At 35.0% G+C, this 18,549-nt stretch overlaps 3 protein-coding genes across 6 annotated transcripts; all 3 read left to right on the top strand.

The window, feature by feature from the left end:
• Positions 1 to 1,294: 1,294 nt before the first annotated feature.
• Positions 1,295 to 4,092, top strand: LOC145615095 (putative indole-3-acetic acid-amido synthetase GH3.9). Its single transcript, XM_081670173.1, has 4 exons — positions 1,295 to 1,603; positions 1,698 to 1,799; positions 2,351 to 3,168; positions 3,356 to 4,092. The coding sequence occupies exons 1-4, from the start codon at positions 1,314 to 1,316 to the stop codon at positions 3,922 to 3,924; spliced, it is 1,779 nt and encodes a 592-aa protein (XP_081526299.1). The 5' UTR covers positions 1,295 to 1,313; the 3' UTR covers positions 3,925 to 4,092.
• Positions 4,093 to 5,218: 1,126 nt separating this feature from the next.
• On the top strand, positions 5,219 to 17,515 carry LOC145624069 (uncharacterized). Of its 4 annotated transcripts, none has more exons than XM_081677009.1 (6): positions 5,219 to 5,344; positions 8,716 to 8,807; positions 10,342 to 10,433; positions 11,376 to 12,774; positions 15,892 to 15,967; positions 16,139 to 17,515. In XM_081677009.1, the coding sequence occupies exon 6, from the start codon at positions 16,147 to 16,149 to the stop codon at positions 17,242 to 17,244; it is 1,098 nt and encodes a 365-aa protein (XP_081533135.1). In that variant the 5' UTR covers positions 5,219 to 5,344; positions 8,716 to 8,807; positions 10,342 to 10,433; positions 11,376 to 12,774; positions 15,892 to 15,967; positions 16,139 to 16,146; the 3' UTR covers positions 17,245 to 17,515. The 4 variants fall into 4 exon arrangements, with proteins under 4 accessions (XP_081533135.1, XP_081533133.1, XP_081533132.1 ...); XM_081677007.1 differs by having other exon boundaries at positions 5,224 to 5,344; positions 8,636 to 8,807; positions 11,379 to 12,774; XM_081677006.1 differs by having other exon boundaries at positions 5,224 to 5,344; positions 8,636 to 8,807.
• Positions 5,307 to 8,619, top strand: LOC145624068 (uncharacterized). Its single transcript, XM_081677004.1, has one exon. The coding sequence runs from the start codon at positions 5,307 to 5,309 to the stop codon at positions 7,752 to 7,754; it is 2,448 nt and encodes an 815-aa protein (XP_081533130.1). The 3' UTR covers positions 7,755 to 8,619.
• Positions 17,516 to 18,549: the final 1,034 nt, after the last annotated feature.

Below are 18,549 nucleotides of genomic sequence, written 5' to 3'. Positions count from 1 at the left end.
TATCTACATCTTAAGTTGCATTCATTGAATGACATAATAAATCAAAATCATACTCCATTTTTGTTTAGTGATATTAGTAATAAGCACAAATCTATTTTTGCTTAGTGCATTGAATTTGAATCAATGACTTTGAGGAGAGTGATTATATAAACTCTGGTTCCTTGTTCAAATCTTCCTTCCTTTGCTCAATATCATAATAATTATGTGTATAGTAGGTTGTTGGACGCTGCAAGCGGAGTTAAGCCTTGTTGTCATCACATAATATTTACTGAACTTTAATTATTTATACTGTAATAAGTTATTTTTGTTGGACTAAAATTTAGTATTTTACTATTAGATTTGTTCTTAAATTTATAGTTTTTTTTTACCGATTAAAATTAAACTTATTTTACTAAAGTTAGCTTAAAAAAACATTTTTTTTTTTGGTGAACTTAAATTATTTTTATTGAATTTAATGCATTTTTATTTTACTCGTACTTAATATTACTTGTATTGTGTTAAGGCAAATTTAGAGAACATGGCCTTACTAGGACTTGTTTTACCTTAAGTACCAATGTGGCAATGTCAAGATATTTGGTACTCCAACAAGCATATGTACACTACTTGAGACTTAAGACTAGAAAAGCTCATCAAATGGCCGAGTTTTACATTTGGACACCTACCCATGATCATGTAGCTAGTATGCACCAATGTAACAGTAAGTGTTGATATGTGTATGTAAGACCATAAAACAAAACACAGGGTTAAATTTACAACTTGTCAACATCACATTTGCATAAGCAACTATTGCTTGTAATTTAGCTACAATCGGGTGGATGAGTTAGCGAGTTTAGATAAGTTTTTCCTATTTAAGCTAATGAGTAAAAGCTTGAGAAATCAGAAGTTATGTGTTTATAGCATTGCAACAAATATAAATCACAAAGGTCTAATAATTTTGTATTAAGAACAAAAGTTATGTAAGAAAAGTTTTTATCCGTATGAACGAACATTAACAAATTACATAAATTTCGTGTCATATATTCGTTTCTTATAAAAGCTTCATCTATGATATCATGGATTTAAGACAGGAAAGTTATTGATCTCAAATCAAAAAAAGGAGCTTTTTCGAGGGACCACATTGTGGATTAATTCAAGAGAAATTGCCTCATTTTAGGATGCAATGACGTGGGAGTAGCCATTGCTTTGTCTTCCCTCTTTATATATAGATGCATTACATTGTAAGGCTCTTGCAATCTTGCATGAAGCATACTTGTTAGTGGCTTTCGAGTTTTAAACAGCTCGTGTGTGTGTGTGTGTGTGTGTGTGTGTTTGTCATGGACGGGAAGAAGTTGGAATACAAAGGTGAGGAGGCGTTGAAGGAGTTGGAAAGGCTTACAATGAATGCTGATGAGGTACAAGAGGAACTTTTGGAAGAAATAGTTACTAGGAATGGTGATACTGAGTATCTGAGTAAGTATCTCAGAGGCTCGAAAGATGTCTCTGCCTTCAAGAATCGCGTTCCTGTCATTAGTTATAGTGGCATTCAGCCTTATATTAAGAGGATTGCCAATGGAGAGGACTCTTCTCTTATCTCAGGCCATACTATTGTGGAGATGTTATGCAGGTTTTTAATATCATTTCTTAAGCAGTTATACAATAATTTTCTGTTACTGATCTGTATGTCCGCGAATTAGAACTGATGTTTTATCTGTTTTCAGCTCAGGGACATCGAATGGAGAGCCCAAGCTGATGCCGTCAATTGCTGAGGATCTTGATAGGAGAACTTTCTTGTACAACCTTGTCATGCCGGTTGTCAACCAGTAAGACATAAGTTTTATACACCAGTGTTGATCTGCTGATTATATTCAGACAGTAAAACTCTTCACTGATTTGATTATAACTGTTAATACTGTTTGTACTGATCACAAATTTTTAAATTGACTCGTATTTTTTCACTAGCTCGTACTAATGATGATCAGTCTTAGATTCTTCTTAAATTGGGTGGAGGCCAGTAAGGCTTCACAAAGCGTAAAATTCAACCATAAGTACATTAAGGTAAAAAAGCAGGTTGATTGAGACACTGAAGCATTATGCACCACCAAATAGTCATATCTATCAATGTACTGAAGAATATTTGTTCTTTTACCTATACAATTTGCGGCTAAGTTGATGATTATATGTCATGATTAAAGTCTATTGTTCACATATTTGATGCCGTCATATCATGTTGAATTGACAATAAGTGGTTAATGTTTTGTTAAGGATAAGGATTAGAAAGAAAAAAGAGTTACAATAAAGTTGTATTCATCAATATAAGTATAGTATAAAAAAAACTAGACAAGTTTTGTACTGATGTATGTAAATGCTGTAGGTACATTCCCAGTTTGGATGAAGGAAAGGCGATGTTCCTCAACTTTGTGAAGGCTGAAATGTCTACACCTTGTGGCCTGCCAGCAAGAGCAGTCCTTACTAGCTATTATAAGAGCAAGCACTACAGAGGACGACCGAGAAACGTTCCTTTTCTTGACTACACTAGCCCTGATCAGACTGTCCTGTGTGAAGACAGTAACCAAAGCATGTACTGTCAGTTACTTGCTGGTCTAGTATTCCGTCACCAAGTTCTTCGTCTAGGAGCTGTTTTTGCCTCAGCATTTTTGCGTGCAATAAGCTATTTGGAGAAAAACTGGGTTAAAATGTGCAATGATATAAGAAAAGGAAAGTTAGATGCCTCAATCACAGACCCTGAATGTCAGTTAGCTATGTCAAGCATAATTACACCGCCTAATCCTGGTTTAGCCGATGAGATTGAAGAGATATGTAGTGGTTCATCATGGAAAGGGATCCTCTGTAGGCTCTGGCCTAAGGCTAAGTACATTGAGGCGGTGGTCACAGGCTCGATGGCTCAATATATTCCATCACTCGAGTACTATAGTGATACGAGACTGCCATTATTTAGCCCAATGTATGCTTCAACAGAGTCTTTTTTCGGTATTAACTTGAGACCCTTGGATGATCCATCTGAGGTCTCCTTTACCCTTTTGCCTAACATGTGCTACTACGAGTTTATTCCACTTGGAGAAAATTCATGGTCACTTGATGAAGAAATGGAGGCACCTTCGAACGAGCTTGTGAGTCTGTTGCAAGTCAAGCTTGGATGTTATTATGAACTTGTTGTCACCACTTTTGCTGGTAAGGTCATTCAATTAATAAGCATAGTTTGCTATCATAATTGTACACACTAATCTTTGCCCTGTCTTTTTCTACTTGAAAACTAAACTTTGGTTAATTTAGTTTTAAGTCAGTTTTCATGAACAGAAATGAATCTAATACATCAAACTCTGATCAAATTGTGTCTTTTGGTGCATATATAATGCAGGACTCTGTAGATATCGAATTGGTGATGTGCTACAAGTGACTGGCTTCTACAACAAAGCTCCACAGTTCAAATTTATATGTCGTAGAAATGTTGCTTTGAGCCTAGACAATGATAAAACAAGTGAAGAGGACTTGCACAAGAGTATTACAGTAGCAAAAAAGCTCTTAGAGCCTCACAACGCGATCCTGCTAGAGTACACGAGCTTTGCAGATACCTCTTCTGTGCCAGGGCACTATGTCCTGTACTGGGAAATTGGACATAACAAGTCTAAAATTGACAATTCTTCACTTGATGAGGTCCTTCAAGAATGCTGCATCGCGGTAGAGGAGGAGCTAGATTACACATACAGAAGGTGCAGGTCTCATGACAAGGCCATAGGACCATTGGAAATAAGGCTTGTTAAGCCTGGCACTTTCGAGGCGCTGATGGATTTCTACATAAGTCAAGGAGGGTCTATCAATCAGTACAAAACACCAAGGTGTATCAACTCTAAAGCCGCCTTGAAGCTTCTCGAATCGAATGTCAAAGGACAGTTCTTAAGCCCCAGGGATCCAATATGGATTCCTTAAATCTTAGTGGACTATGTTATAACTTATATAGTGTAATAAGATATTTCTGGTTGATTGTAACCTCTTTGTAGCAAATAGTTGCTGCACTTTTCTAGTTTTTGTGGGACAATCTTTGTGTACTTGGTAAAATAACTACTGATTAGTATTACTATAATCTACAGTAAAGAATTATACCTATCATACCTTTTGTTAAGCCCTTTATTCTATAATTAGAGAGCAAAAGGATGATAAATATGAAATATCTAGTGTTTAGATTAGTCTTTTTCTTCCCTCAACCATGCTCATTAGGATCACTGTGCTGCACCTTATAAAGATTGGCTTTACAATGAGGAATGGTATAACTATTAGTGAACCAAGATAGTTTAAATATACTTTATATAAACAATGTTATTCAAACAATTTCCTTTTGCATTTTTTTTTTCTAAAAAAAAACTTATTTTCCAAATCCCAAAGTTTAAATGAAGTATTTCATTAATTAATAATAAACCCATCTAATTTCCCCCACACCATTTTTTTTTTTTACCTTTCTCTTCAGTTTTGTCTTGGTGCTAAAGTAACACTACTTAGGGGCTAGGACGTATTCAATTATCTTAAAAGAATAAGTTTCAACTTAAAGAAGTTCAAATAAGTTTAGTCATGTCTAATGGCTAAGTTCAATAAGGTTAATAAGTCAATAAGGTGATTTAGACTTGTTTTACTTTCTTGGTACCTCGGCATGGTTAACTCCAAAGGTAAGATTTGTCGTGTTCCTCCATTAAAGCTGCTAATTTCTCCATTGAAGCTACTTCAAATTCTTCTTTATGTTAATTATGTGATTTACCATCTTTTAACACCATCCATTACAATAATTAAAACTTTCAAAAAATGTAAAAGCTAATATCGATATGCCATAAAGTCGATCTAGGTGATTAAATTGTATTTTCTCTTACTAGTTAGGCTATTACTACTAATTGCTTGTTTGATAGAATGTAGAAATTGCAAATTTCTAAGTACCAGGAATATATTTCTAATACTAAGGGTCTGTTCTGATTGACTGAACTGAACTAAACTAACTATTTTATAAGAGAAGGAACTTAAAACTGAATTGAATTGAAAATAATCTAATAATCTAAAGAGACAAGCCATAAGATTTTTAACTATTTATTTATTTTGTCAGCCAAACGACACCTTAACAACAGTCTTCTATTAGCTTTCCCCAAACATCCACCATTTTTAAGAGCTCTTCCGAGTTCCGCCGCAGTATCCCCCCTCTAAAACCCCAAATTAACCGCCATCTCAAACTCCCTTCCAACCTTCAACAAAGTTTCTCAACTTTTTATTTTTTCAATATGATTTTTTTTGGAACCCCGTTTTCATTTTGATCATACTATACATTATACTGGATGGTAACATCATATTCCATGTGGGTTTCATCTATAAGGTCAGTTTCTTGTAGAAATTTGATTAAAAATTCTTTCTTTATTCGTCACAATTCTGCTTATGCTGCTGCTCAATTAAATTCTTGGTTTACTGATTCAAGTTCTGATGAACATGTTACTAGTAGCAGTAGTAGTGATTTAGAGGATCAATTACACGAATTAGATACAAATAGAGTAATTGAAAATTTGAAGAATTTGAGAACTAACCCAAATCAGGCTTATTCATACTTTTCTAATGTAAAGGAACGTGGGTTTCGGCACAATGTCGAAACTTATGGTTCAATTGTTAGTATTATGTGCAATAGGGGTTCTGTTAGAATGTTGGATGCATTTTTGTTGGAGGTTATTAAGTCGAATTCCAACGAATTGGGTTTCGATGTTTCTGAGTTGTTAGAGTTACTTGAGGTTGAGATGACTACTTCAGTGCTTAAAGTGATTGATGCCTTGGTGAAGGGCTATGTTAGTTTGGGTATGTTTGAAATGTGTATAGATGTTTTGTTTCAAACAAGAAGAAAGGGTTTAAAGCCTAGTTTGTTTACTTGTAATTACCTTATTAAGCGCATCATTGAGAAGGGTGAGCTAGATACGGCTTTGGCTATATACCGGCATCTTAAGATGATGGGTTTGAATCCGAATGTATATACCTATAATCTTATGATTGAGGTGCTGTGTAAAAAGGGTGAATTTGAGAAAGCAGTTGAAATGTTTGAGGAGATGGAAAAAGCCGGTGTCAACCCAAATGAATATTCTTATGGCAGTTATATTGAAGGGCTTTGTTCAGTTCAAAGATCTGATGTGGCGTATAAATTGTTAAAATCCGTCGATCCTGTTGATAGTTTTAGCTACACCATGGTGGTTAATGGTTTCTGCAATGAAAATAAACTGAGTGAAGCTGAGGCTGTTTTGCTTGATATTGAGAAGCAAGGGCTAATGCTTGATGCTTATTGTTTTGGAGCTTTGATTCATGCATATTGTAAGAAGGGGAATATTGAAAAAGCATTGTGTCTTGAAAGTTACATGATGTCAAAAGGTTTGAAAGTGAATTGTGTTATTGTGAGTTCCATTCTTCAATGCATGTGTACTAAGGGGCTTCTTACAAATGTTCTCAGTCGATTTGAAACATATAAGCACAAGGGGATTTATCTCGACAAAGTTTGTTATAACATTGTAGTGGATGCTATGTTTCAGTTGGGAAAAGAGGAAGAAGCCTTGGAGCTGCTTGAAGAGATGAAGCGCAAAAACATGGTCCCAGATCAGATTCATTACTCCACTGTGATCAATGGCTACTGTCTAGAGGGAAAACTTGTTGATGCCTGGGCCTTTTTTGAGAAAATGAAACATGAGGGTATTCAACCTGATATCATTACATACAATATACTTGCAGGTGGTTTTGCTAGAAAGGGCCTTGTAAAAGAGGCTTTGTTAGTTCTTGACTACATAAAAGACCAAGGTTTGACGTCCCTTGATACCCAAAATAAAATCATTGAAGGCCTTTGTGTAGGAGGGGAGGTAGAAGAAGCTGAAAAGCTTTTTAATAGTTTAGAGAAGTCCACAGATAATTATAATGTAATGATTGATAATTACTCTGCTATGATTAATGGATACTGTGAAGCAAGAGATACACGAAAGGCTTTTGGTCTTTTTGTCAAGCTTTGCAAGCAAGGTATATCTTTGAAGAAAAAGACATGCTTAAAGCTGCTAAATAGCCTATGCAGTGAAGGTCAATTTGAAAGTGCATTTGTGTTGTGCAATAACATTTTGGGGGTAGAAGAGAATACTCGCATTATAATGTATTCAAAGCTTATGTCGACATTGTGCAATTCTGGAGATTTAAAAAAGGCTCATTTGGTGTTTGACAAGTATATCGAAAAAGGTTTGATTCCTGATGCCATTATGTACACGATACTAATAAATGGGTATTGCAAATCGAATCTTACGTTAAAGGCCTTTGACCTTTTAGATGATATGAAACGTAGGGGTATTATTCCTGATATGATCACTTACACAGTTTTGATTGATGGTTGCTTGAAGTGTAGTTTGGAGTCTCGTTCTCGCCCTAACAAGTTTTTGATCGAGAAAGCAACAATATTGGAATCAGAGATGTTGAAAATGCAGCTGAAGCCTGATGCTGTCTGTTATACAGTGTTAATTGACAAGCGCTGTAAGTTGAATGATATCCAGGATGCCATGAAGCTGTTCCATGAGATGATAGATAGTGGTATACAACCTGATAATATGACATTTGCACCTCTACTTTCTGGCTGTCATAGAGTACAAGATTTGGATATAGCCTTGACCCTTTTTGATGCGATGGAAGAACTTGATTTAAAGACTGATGAGAAAACCAAGTCATTGATGTCAACATTGACACATGGTATAGTGAATGTTAAAAAAGTACCCCTCACGGCTTGAATGCTCCTAGTATAGCTTTGAAGGCCAGTCAAAGTCATAAAAGCTCAAGTGTAATGATAGTGGCATTGAGCAATGTGAAGGACAAATTTTGAAAAGTTATATGCATATTGTTGATTGATAAAAAAAAAAAAAAAAAAAAAAAAAAAAAAAAAAAAAAAAAAAAAAAAAAAAAAAAAGTGACACAAGTTTAGAAAATTCTTTACTGTATTAATGCTTACTTTATTAATACTTAGATTTGTATGTCATGCTTATCATTTATTAAACTGCAGCTTCTGTAAGTTAGGATGGAGATAAACTTGCATCTTCTGGGCTAGGTATTTGGACTGTTAGAGGAGTAATGAATGATATTAATATGAAGATTGGGCTGCACTAGGATCACATTAATTCCTATCCTCTTTGCAGCCGTTTTGATTTAAACATTCGATGTCTTGGCCGTTTGAGTCTAGTTACATTAGATTAGGGTTGACAGTCAACTATGTAAATGATGTATCCATGAATTGAGTTTTTTGAACTTATTTTGGTAGAAGAATGATACTGGTCTTTTTAAATGCCAAGACATATACTTGAAGCTAGTGTTGGTCTTACAGTCTATAATTGTTCTATTGTTGCTTATTTATTTTGTTGTCTTTTTTTGACTTGATATAATGCCTTGTTTTGTGATGAAATGCCTTACCAAAAAAAAAAAAAAAAAAAAGAGAGAGAGAGAGAGAGAGAGAGAGAGAGAGGTGTTGGTCTTACAAGGATTTTTCCTGTACTGTTATTTAAAGTATTCTTTTTTTTTTTTTTTTTATTTTTTTTATGTTAATTTAGGGTCGGGTGGGGTTAGTACTATACATTATTATGTATAATCCAAATTCTTCTTGTTTGCTGCTGATGTTCAGGACTCATTATCAGATTTGTGAATAGTGAGTAAGAACTTCATAGACGTGAAGGTGCTTAGTTAATTGGATTTTTTCCTCAGAAATTTGAGCATGAATAATCCTTTGGAGCCTTGAAGAGACGAAGGCAGCTAATCCGTGCAACCTTGGATCAGACAATGCGTGTCTGCGCAAGGTAAAAAGGCAGCATGTCTATGCATGCCTTGGTTTTTTTTTTTTTTTTTTTTGTAAAGATTTTGCTATGCGTGTTTTCTTCTCGATCATCTATGTTTCATGGAATGTTTAGGCCATTGGCTATCATTATGTACGGTGAGATTACACATTGCAAATCATATTCAAACTCAGAGGGTGTCTAGAGAGAGATGCAGAGTTTGAGGAAAGTTTCATCAAGTTGAATGTTTGTTAGTCATCCTCCACTGTTATTTGTAGTGCAATATGGGTTTTTCCTTAGTGCGTGAGGTTCCCACATATAGGCTTCGTCTGTTCGTTCTTTTCCTTTCCATAATTCGAATTCGTGCATGTTCAATTTTATGCTTCTTATTGTTTTTTGTTAATTGCCACATTAGTTTGCACTATTTATTCACAACAGTTGGTTGGATGTCTTGACTCTGATCTCCAATCCCTCAACTACTCCAATAGTATCCTTTTGTCTTGTGTCTCTTTCAGTTTGTAGCTGGATATCAAGAGTTGGGGATTTTAGATGTCTGTGCTGGTATATGTGTCAGATGATATGTTAATTGTTGTGTGATTATGTCATAGGTTACTGGCAGTGTCTATCATGATTCATGATGTCCTGCTAGGCTGATATTGCTTGAGGCCGTAATGGATAAACAAGCCAAGCCTATTTATGTTGTGTGGGTTGACTAGTTTACATTGGTAATGAGATTAGTTGCTAGAAATTGGATTACAGATAAGAAATCTATGAACAACTATATGCTCAGATGCTCTGGAGGTCCAAAGTTAAGCGAGCATTGTGATTGATATAACTAGTTGGCTTGAACAAACAATTATGGACATATTGTGTATGGCCACCCGTGTACTGATAGCAGACCAGAATTTTAGTAAACAAAGGATAGCGATAAACATAGCCCTAATAACCAACCATTGAACCTGTGATTGCTGTAAACTTTATGTTTATCCATCGCTATTAAGAAACAGGGCTATGATTTGATAAAACTTCTTGACAATGCCCTCCTTTGCTGCTAAGCAGGAAGGTAACAGAACTGCATGGACATAGTTAATTAAGTGAAATTATTTTGGTTGTCATGTTTGTTTCTGCATCTTAATCAGTTCAGAAAGTGCAACTTGATTGCTGTTCATTCCATTCATTCACTCACAGTTTTGAAAATTTGAAGTGTCAAATGTTTGTTAATGTTATCTTTGTTAAGTCTGGCAGTGTATGCTTATTTTTCTACCATTGGCACATTTATGATTCCTATGAATCCAAATTTTGACCACCTAATTTTTGTACACTTTTCTTTGCATGCATGACTGACTGAATCTTTGTTGTGAAGAGTCATTTTATCTGACTTGCAACATATCCTCATGGGTCCCTGAATTTCTTGCTGTCTGTAAATGAATGTTTTATTCAGATCCAATTATTGTTTGTACTTGAGCTTTTTATTTTTTTTATTTTTCTTTCGTTAGGCATATGAATGTTGTACCAATGTTCTAATTCTGAAAGTTTTTTATTTCTTTTCTTTTTCTAGGGATTAGGGGTGCACTGCCTTACTCATGCATGTAACAGCCTTAATCCCAAGAGTAAAAGTGAAAACCACCTAAAGTTTGGGATCAGTTTCAGGTATAAAACTTTTTTTCTTACAAATTAGTAAAAGGTGACAATTATGTACCAATGTCGTACCAGCAGAACCATCATATACACCAATTTACTGAATCAGAGCTAAAACATGTGCTTCTAAGCTCCTCTTATGCTTCTGTGGATATTTATTTTGTTATGCAAACATATTGGTGTCAAATTTTTGTAATGCCAAGAATATCATCAAACAGGTGGAACACATGCTTTTAGATATTTTTGTGGGCTATTAGTGTGACTTCTTAGTAATCTCCGGTTTCTTGGGAGAGATTTGTTGTTATCGTTTAGTGGCTGGAAAGCAAATTCTGTATGTTTGCGACAAATTATTGGTCACAAAGCTACTCTGGGCTTTGTCTGACAAAATTGATATATTGTGGCTTAAGTGGGTGCATTGTAATTACATTAAAGGCAAATCAATCTGAGATGGGCTTATCAAAAATTCAAAAGTGACGTGACTAAGATTACTTGGATTCTTTGGAAAATTTTGGCTTATAGAGGCATAATTGATTGGTGTGTTGTTCAGTTGACCTCTTGAATGGGTTCCGTTTTCAATGCAGTATGCGTATATTTGTGTTTTGTATTCTTAACCTGAATTTCCTTGGAGGAGGAATACATGAAGCTTGCTAGTCGTAAATGCAAGTTTATTACATTGCTTGTGCTATGTTTATGATGCTGACCATGGATTAATGAGACAATTGTTTTTAGATGCTCTTCTGGAAAATGCCATTTGGCAGATTGTGCTTAAAATTCTACATTATGTTAAAATCTCTCAAACTTTTGATATAGAAGTGAAGTTACTCTCTCAGGATTTGGGAAGAAAGATTATAGGGATACGTACTGTTTGAAGTCATAAAACAGAGAATGTTAATGTTGACTGTGATCTGTCTGCAGGGCAGTTTAGTAAAACTAAAACATCTTCTATGTTTCTAGTAGATGCAGTGAATGGACGAGAGACCTGCTTTTGTGGTTGGCGCTTTTCTGCACCGATATGATCTGTTTGCTGATGGCCAGGACCAGGCCTGTGCTGGTTCTTCTCTGGTTGGGCTTCCCTTTTTCATAGCACATGAAGTATTCCTGCCCTTGAATTCTCCTTGTATATGGGTTGAGTTGGAATGCTGATGCTTGTGGGATCTTGGCCTGCTTCGGTGCTTCCTGCATACTTCAGCTGTTTTATCATCTTGGTTACTCTATTAAGTTGATTTATTCCTGACTCCTTGTATCTGGTTGCTACTTTATGCTGTAATGTTCATCTGTTGTGGGATTAAATTTCATTTCACTTGCCAAAAAAGATAAATTATATTTCTCAGAGTTCAACATCCTGTAAACAAACAGCCATATACAGAGATACCTCTTTCTGTATCTATGATGCAAACATTAGAACTGTAATACATACTAACATTGCTACAGAACACAGCTTTTCTGGTATTCTGTACAGCCTCTTAACAACTTTTTCCACAAAACAATTTGCCAGGCTTCATGATCTTCAGTTTCTATCAATCCGCGCTGAACCCTTTTCTTAAAATCTCTGGGATCAATGATATCTCAAGAAAGGGTATTATGGATTTCCCTTTTAGGAAGGACTGATGAATAAAAACTTTTTCAGAACGTTTTAGTGCTTTATGCTGTTTGATATCAAGCTGCAAGATCATCCTTTATATGTGAAGTAGTCAAAAGTTTATGATCTTTGGATGCCTTGTTTTTTTTTTTTTTTTTTTTTGTGTGTGTGTGTGTGTGTGTGTGTGTGTGTGTATCTCAGCTTCAGGAATAGTTTGAATATCACTGTTTTGTGGAATTTCCCGTCCATAATCCTCAATTACAACTGTCAGGATGTAAGGTATGTGACACACTGACTTGTGTTCTTTATGTTGGTGTGCAAATATTGCATTTCTTTCCATAGGGTTATTGATGGCCTGTTTACTAGTTGCTACTAGCTCATTAATTGATTTTGTTCTATTCCACTTGAAATATATGAGTACCATAATAATTGTCATGATAGCACACTATTCTCTGAGGATTTGTATTTTTGGAGTTACAACTCATTTCAATCTATCTTGATGATAATAAGCTCTAATAAAATAACACAAAAATGCATGAGTACTAAAAGAATGAGGATGCACTGTCATGGACATTCACATAGTTTATGTGTAAAATATTATGCACTCATTATATATTTATATGTTAATACCATCAATAACGTAGATTACGTATTTGAGAGGAGTGGATAAGCATTATCATGGAGTCATGGACACTTATACGACGTTGGTGCAAGTTACATGTACGTGCATGCAATGGATGGGAACACAGCAAGGATTCCAAGGAATGATATTAGGTACATATGCTGCTTTTTCTGAAGATTAACCACTTACTCCCACAGTGTATCTTCTTTTATTTGTTGTTTAATTGCAACTTTTAATGATAAACTAATTGCTTGCTAAACAGCCCATATATTGTTAGTAATATTCTTTCATTTTCGTACTTCATGGATTCCACTGTCATATAACTTTCATTCTCTTGGCTGCTTTCGATCGTTGTCTTATTTTGTAAAGTCTGAATTTAGCTGCTTGATTAAGGAATTGAGGCTGCCCAATTATTTGGGTAACTTATCTTACTGGGCTATGAGATAATAAAAAAAAGTGTTGCACATATGTAAAGTTGATGTCCACTTATTTTTGATAATGACAGTGCTTTAATACTGTATGAGATTTGCATTTTAGGTAATACTGTAGAACACTTGAAATGGCAAAAAATTATTCAAGATTGTTCCAGTGGACATCAGTTGATGATTGACTCGTATTGCCACTCTTATCTTTTATTCTGGGATTTTCTTAAAATTGAATTACTCCGTCCCCTAGAGTTTGCCTTATTGCCATATTTTACTATAAGATATGGCTGAGTGGAATTAAAGAGAGAAAAAAGTGGTGGGACTTAAAGTAATGTTTGTGACTAGTAAAGTTGTGACCTTTCATGTACATGACAATCTTTTAGTGACGGCTTAAAAAGAAAATTGGCACAAACTTTAATGGTCGGAGGGAGAATCTAATATTCTCTGATTCTCTCCATCCATGCTCCCCTCCTCTCCCGAATATTTTTTTTACTGGAAAATTTTTAGGAGGAGGGACTAAGTACGTACCAGAAACAAATAGGGAAAAATGGACTATTCAGTTTTTTTTTTTTTTTTTTGATATTCTGGTAAATTTCTTTCCTAGGAAAGCCTGATCCTATTTTATTCTGCTTGGTTACAGAGTAATATATTTATTCTTAAGTATACTTGTAATAAAAAATTTTATTTAGAAGGTGGAAAACATAATGCTGGATTTCCTTCCCTATCCACCACCTTCAACTCTTTCCTCTGCATTTTCATTTCCTTTTTTCCTTTGTCCGGGAGCTTTTCTTCTACAGAACAATGAAATAATAATAATATAATAAAAATCTAAACTTTAATATTGAATTTTTTTTTCATCGAAATATTTTGTTTTTTAAATTCAAAAATAACTTCATAATGTTTTCCTTTGAAACAAACACACTTCTCTTTCCCTGATTCTGAAGTTCTTTCCAGCTAACTACGACCATCAAAAAGCCATCTTTTTTACCTAAACATAAAAAAGTGCTGTTTTATGAATGTTTCATCAACTAAGGAAACTTTGTTAGTCATTGGCAAAGGTGAAAACGTAGTCCTGTCTCAATCTAATAATGCCTTGTGCTTTATTTATTGGCTTCTAAAGTCTTTTTTAATGGATGTTTTAATTATTTTAACCTACTTTATTTCTTTTCCAAATGCTTTTAATAACTCTTTGCATTCTTTGGACATGAAAAGTGGTCCCTACTCCGATGTGGGTGGGGGGTTAAACCTGGTTACACAAGTGATTATGAGAAAGAGGGATTGTGTATTTGTAACTAATGAGTTGATTAGCAAGCTAATGTTTAAGAAATGTGTTTCATTTTATTATATTAATACTTGATTTACATTTGGACTTCTTCATAGTAGTCACAATGGCGGCTAATTATCCAAAAACTGTCTTTCAATGCATTGCTAATTTGCTATGATTATCTTTTGATGAGATGTGAAGTAATACTGCTCATCCACTCCTTTTAATATTAGGTTTATTTTTCTCAACTTAAATCTATACGTTAGTTCAATCAAGAAGGTTGCCACTTACTTCAACCTATTACTATCATGTGATTCAGAAAATCACCATATAGGTAGACATTGCAAACTAAGCAAAACAGAAATCTTTTCCATGATTAAGACTACTACCAACTTTTGTGGATAGCCCTGTTTGCATCAGATGAAATATTGTTTTCACCTAGTGCTGCTGCTTTTGACATAGAGTTTTTTTTTCTTGTGTCTTGCACATATTATAGCACCCGTCTTTGGTTTAGTGTACGGCTATTCAGTGAACTGTTTGTTGGTGAACTAGGACGTGAAAATGACAAGGTTGCCTTACAATTTGGCAATTTTTTTTATATTTCTGTCATACTGTAAGTCAAGGGGTGAGGTAGTGGTGTCCATCTAAAATATTTAAATTGCCGTTAATTTTTACTTGCTCTTTTAAAATGCTTGGTGTATCGTGCATATAGATCTATTATATATACAAACAAAATGGTTGATGTAATAACAACTTTTGGTTTGGTTTTACATTACCAAAAAAAAAAAAAAAAAAAAAAAACTAGGGATATACATGAAGGAAAAAAAAAAGGATGTGCTTGTAAGAAAATTGGATGATTATAAATAGATGAAAAAGCAGAGGATCTACACAAAAGAAACATCTTTTGGGGGAATTTGATAATTTAAGATAGTATGGGCCATTTTCTTTCCTTTAATTTTCTTGGGATGATGTGTTAGTAATTTAACTGTGTTGGTAATCTTGGTATTGTACATGATTGCATTTGATGATATTCATGTATTCTTATATGAAGTTCGAACTATGAGAATAAAGGTACCACTTTTTATGCAAAAAAACATGCAAAATTTTCAAAAAAATGGTTTAGTTGTTTATTTAGATAGAAAAATAGCCGAGTGTGACATTTGGACACCTACTGGTATTGAGTATTTGTTTGAAGAACTTAGACATTGTGGGTCCATCTAATTTTATAGTTCTCTCCAAAAAAGTTTCTTTCAAAACAATTTAAATTTGCCCACTAGGCCTTTACTTCTTCTACCTTGTTTTCTTACTTTTCCTCCCTCTACTTATATTCTGTCTAATTAACTTGAGCAAACCCTTCCTTAAAGCTCTCTTAAGAAGCATTCATTCTTCTTAGCCTAAACCCCGTTTTGTCCAACAATACTTCTCTCTTCCACTCCTTTAAGTGATGGCTGCAGCCACTGACGTCCCCGGACCGTTAAAATATCAGGTATCTGCATATACCATGTATCAGAATCTGAGATTCTTATGCTACAACCTTTTTCCTGTTTCTTGTATTAATAATCTGTATTTTTTGTTGACAGACTTGGACCTTGAGAGTTCCGATACACTGCGAAGGTTGCAAGAAGAAAGTGAAGAAAATTCTCCAAAAGCTCGATGGTACGATCCCCAACCCCCTTTAATTTAGTCATTAGTATGTATCATGTATGAATATTGGTCCATGTATGTATATTGGGTTTCACCAACGTAGTACATAGCTTATTCTGCTATTATTTTTCCTAGTTTCAACGTTATTGCGAGTTTTGTCTCATATTATGCTCAATATTGCAGGTGTTTATATGACAACAATTGATGCTCTACAACACAAGGTTACTGTGACTGGCAGTATAGATGCTCAGATCCTTCTTCACAAACTTGCTAAGTCAGGTAAACCTGCAGAATTATGGGCAGATAATTCTGTGAAGAACGAGAACATGCTCGAAGCTCCTAGTAGCGCGAAAGAAAAGACTAAGCCCACTAAAGAAAGTGATGGGAAAAGCAAAAATCAGAAATCACAAGGAAAAGCTACTGAAGAAGGCGGTCAGAAAAAAGAAACAAAATCAGCTGATAATCATGCAAACCCTGCAAAAACTGTCAAAGGGGGTGAAGTCTCTGATAAGGCTCCTCCTCTTGATGGTGATAAGCCATTACAGTTAGATAATGCAGGCGGAACTGATGGCGTTGATGGGACGAGCAATGGCAGCAGTAGTGATAAAAAGAAGAAAAAGAAAAGTAAAGGAAACAATGGTAATGCTGGAAATGACGAGAAGTCAAAACCTCCAGCATCAGCTCCACCTGTATCAGTACCAGATGCTGCACCAGTACTGCCTGAGACCCCGGCACCTGCACCAACTTCGGTGCCTACAGAATCTCCAATAATTCCTGCAGAATCACCAGTTCCTACAGAAACAGCACCGGCCCCGACACAAGCAAAATCAAAATCAAAAGCAAAAGTAAAAGCACCAGCACCAGCACCAGCACCAGCACCAGCACCAGCACCAGCACCAGCAGACGGGTTTTCAGGTCATTCAATGCACCATGGAAACCCCATTGAGCCAATGAACTTTGGACCTTCATCTAATTATGGACCTCCTAATCAAGGTTACCCAAATGGGCCGTATCACAGTCCTGACAATTTCGGTCCTCCAAATCAGCAAAATTACATGTACCCTCCTGCTCATTACCCACAACCTCAGCTCGGAATGAGTTACAGTATGGCACAACCCAGCAGTAGTACCTCGTTCTACGCTCCACCATACTATGCCTACGAATATCCACAGTATCACACAATGCATATTCCGCCTCCACCACCACCTTCGAATCCAATCAATGAGTTCTATCATGACGATCAGTATTACAACGACAATGCAGATGAAAGTCGATGTAGTCTGATGTAGTATCATAGATTCATATTTGCTTCTAGGATTATGAATAACATATGCACTATACTGTCAAACATCAAAGAGAAAAGCAAAATAAAATTTTTGTTAAAATTCAGGGTGGAAATTATATTTTCTTCCTGTATTAAAATTCGTAGTTAGGTATTATCCTTGACTAGGATATTCTGTTAGTCTGTTAGAATATGTATATTTCCTTAGTTGTGACTTGTGAGGACTAAAGATCTTGCCTTTTTCTTTACTATCTGACGTGCATCCTCCTTAATTCTGATATGTAAAGACATACTTTTTAGTTAGCTTTGTCCTCCTTTTCCTTTTCACTTTCCGTTTTTGTTTTGTATATGAGGTCATTAACGACACTGATGTAGACGAGATTTGATCTTAGTCTCGGTCTGAGATTGGTCCCAGTCTCGGCCTTGATTCTCTCTTGCCTTTGTTTACTCTTTCCTTTTGTCTCATTCTTATTCCTTTATGGTTGGAATTTGAAAATTGTCTTTTTTAACTAGTCTGGTTCTCATGCATAATAAGCGGTTTTATATGCTCGAGAATGTATTAGTACTTAAAAGTAGCTTTATTAAAGTAAACCTCAAGAAGAGTAGAAAAAAGGAATCTTATTAGGTGGAATCCACCTGAACCAAAACCCAAAGACTGCTTTATATTCAATATTGGTCATTGAACATGGAGATAATACTTAAAATTGGGTATCATTGTATCGAGATCTTCCAAGCTATGTGTTCTACCATAGAATATGGAGACATGTTGGAGTGATAGCCGTGTAAGACAGATACAGAGGTGTCAAACAGGTCGTTTGGTTTAATTCTGATGGGATTGTATTAGATGGTACTCCGTAATGCATTTGATTTGGTTGTGTCAGAATGGATTAATATTATACTCCGTACTTATTGTCAATTAATTTATCATCTTTCATGTAAGCCCAAGCATGTAATTCAATTATTCTTGGATGTTGTTTGTGCAATATCACAAATTTACATGATTAAAATCAAAAATTTTAGGAGCACACATGCCTGTAGGTTTTCCTTTCAATCAATTACAAATTGTTCCACATTCTTGTAAAAATAAATAAATAAATAAATGCTCCATATTTCTTCAAACTAATAGTTGTTCAAATAAATTGTGTAAATTTTTTTGCTTGTAATCTTGTAGAAGCTTGATCCCAAATGCACAATTTAGATCTAATATCACCCATAACAATTACTCTATAAAAAAGACTAGACAAGCTCTAATATCTCAAAAAAATACCAATTTGACACTTATTTAGATTCCAATTGATTAATCTCTACGAAT

Source organism: Chenopodium album, chromosome 3 (genome assembly GCF_948465745.1).
Source record: "Chenopodium album chromosome 3, dcCheAlbu1.1, whole genome shotgun sequence".
Taxonomy (NCBI): domain Eukaryota; kingdom Viridiplantae; phylum Streptophyta; class Magnoliopsida; order Caryophyllales; family Amaranthaceae; genus Chenopodium; species Chenopodium album.
Note: the sequence above shows the minus strand (reverse complement) of the source record. Positions and strands in the feature narration are given on the sequence as shown.

Bases quoted from the DNA above. Each gene is read 5' to 3' on its own strand.
- LOC145624068 (XM_081677004.1), top strand. From the start codon at position 5,307: ATGGTAACATCATATTCCATGTGGGTTTCATCTATAAGGTCAGTTTCT.
- LOC145615095 (XM_081670173.1), top strand. From the start codon at position 1,314: ATGGACGGGAAGAAGTTGGAATACAAAGGTGAGGAGGCGTTGAAGGAG. The intron at 1,604-1,697 runs GTTTTTAATATC...ATCTGTTTTCAG, and splicing joins ATTGTGGAGATGTTATGCAG to CTCAGGGACATCGAATGGAG. The intron at 3,169-3,355 runs GTAAGGTCATTC...TATATAATGCAG, and splicing joins TGTTGTCACCACTTTTGCTG to GACTCTGTAGATATCGAATT.
- LOC145624069 (XM_081677005.1), top strand. From the start codon at position 15,756: ATGGCTGCAGCCACTGACGTCCCCGGACCGTTAAAATATCAG. The intron at 15,798-15,891 runs GTATCTGCATAT...TTTTGTTGACAG, and splicing joins CCGGACCGTTAAAATATCAG to ACTTGGACCTTGAGAGTTCC. The intron at 15,968-16,138 runs GTACGATCCCCA...TCAATATTGCAG, and splicing joins AATTCTCCAAAAGCTCGATG to GTGTTTATATGACAACAATT.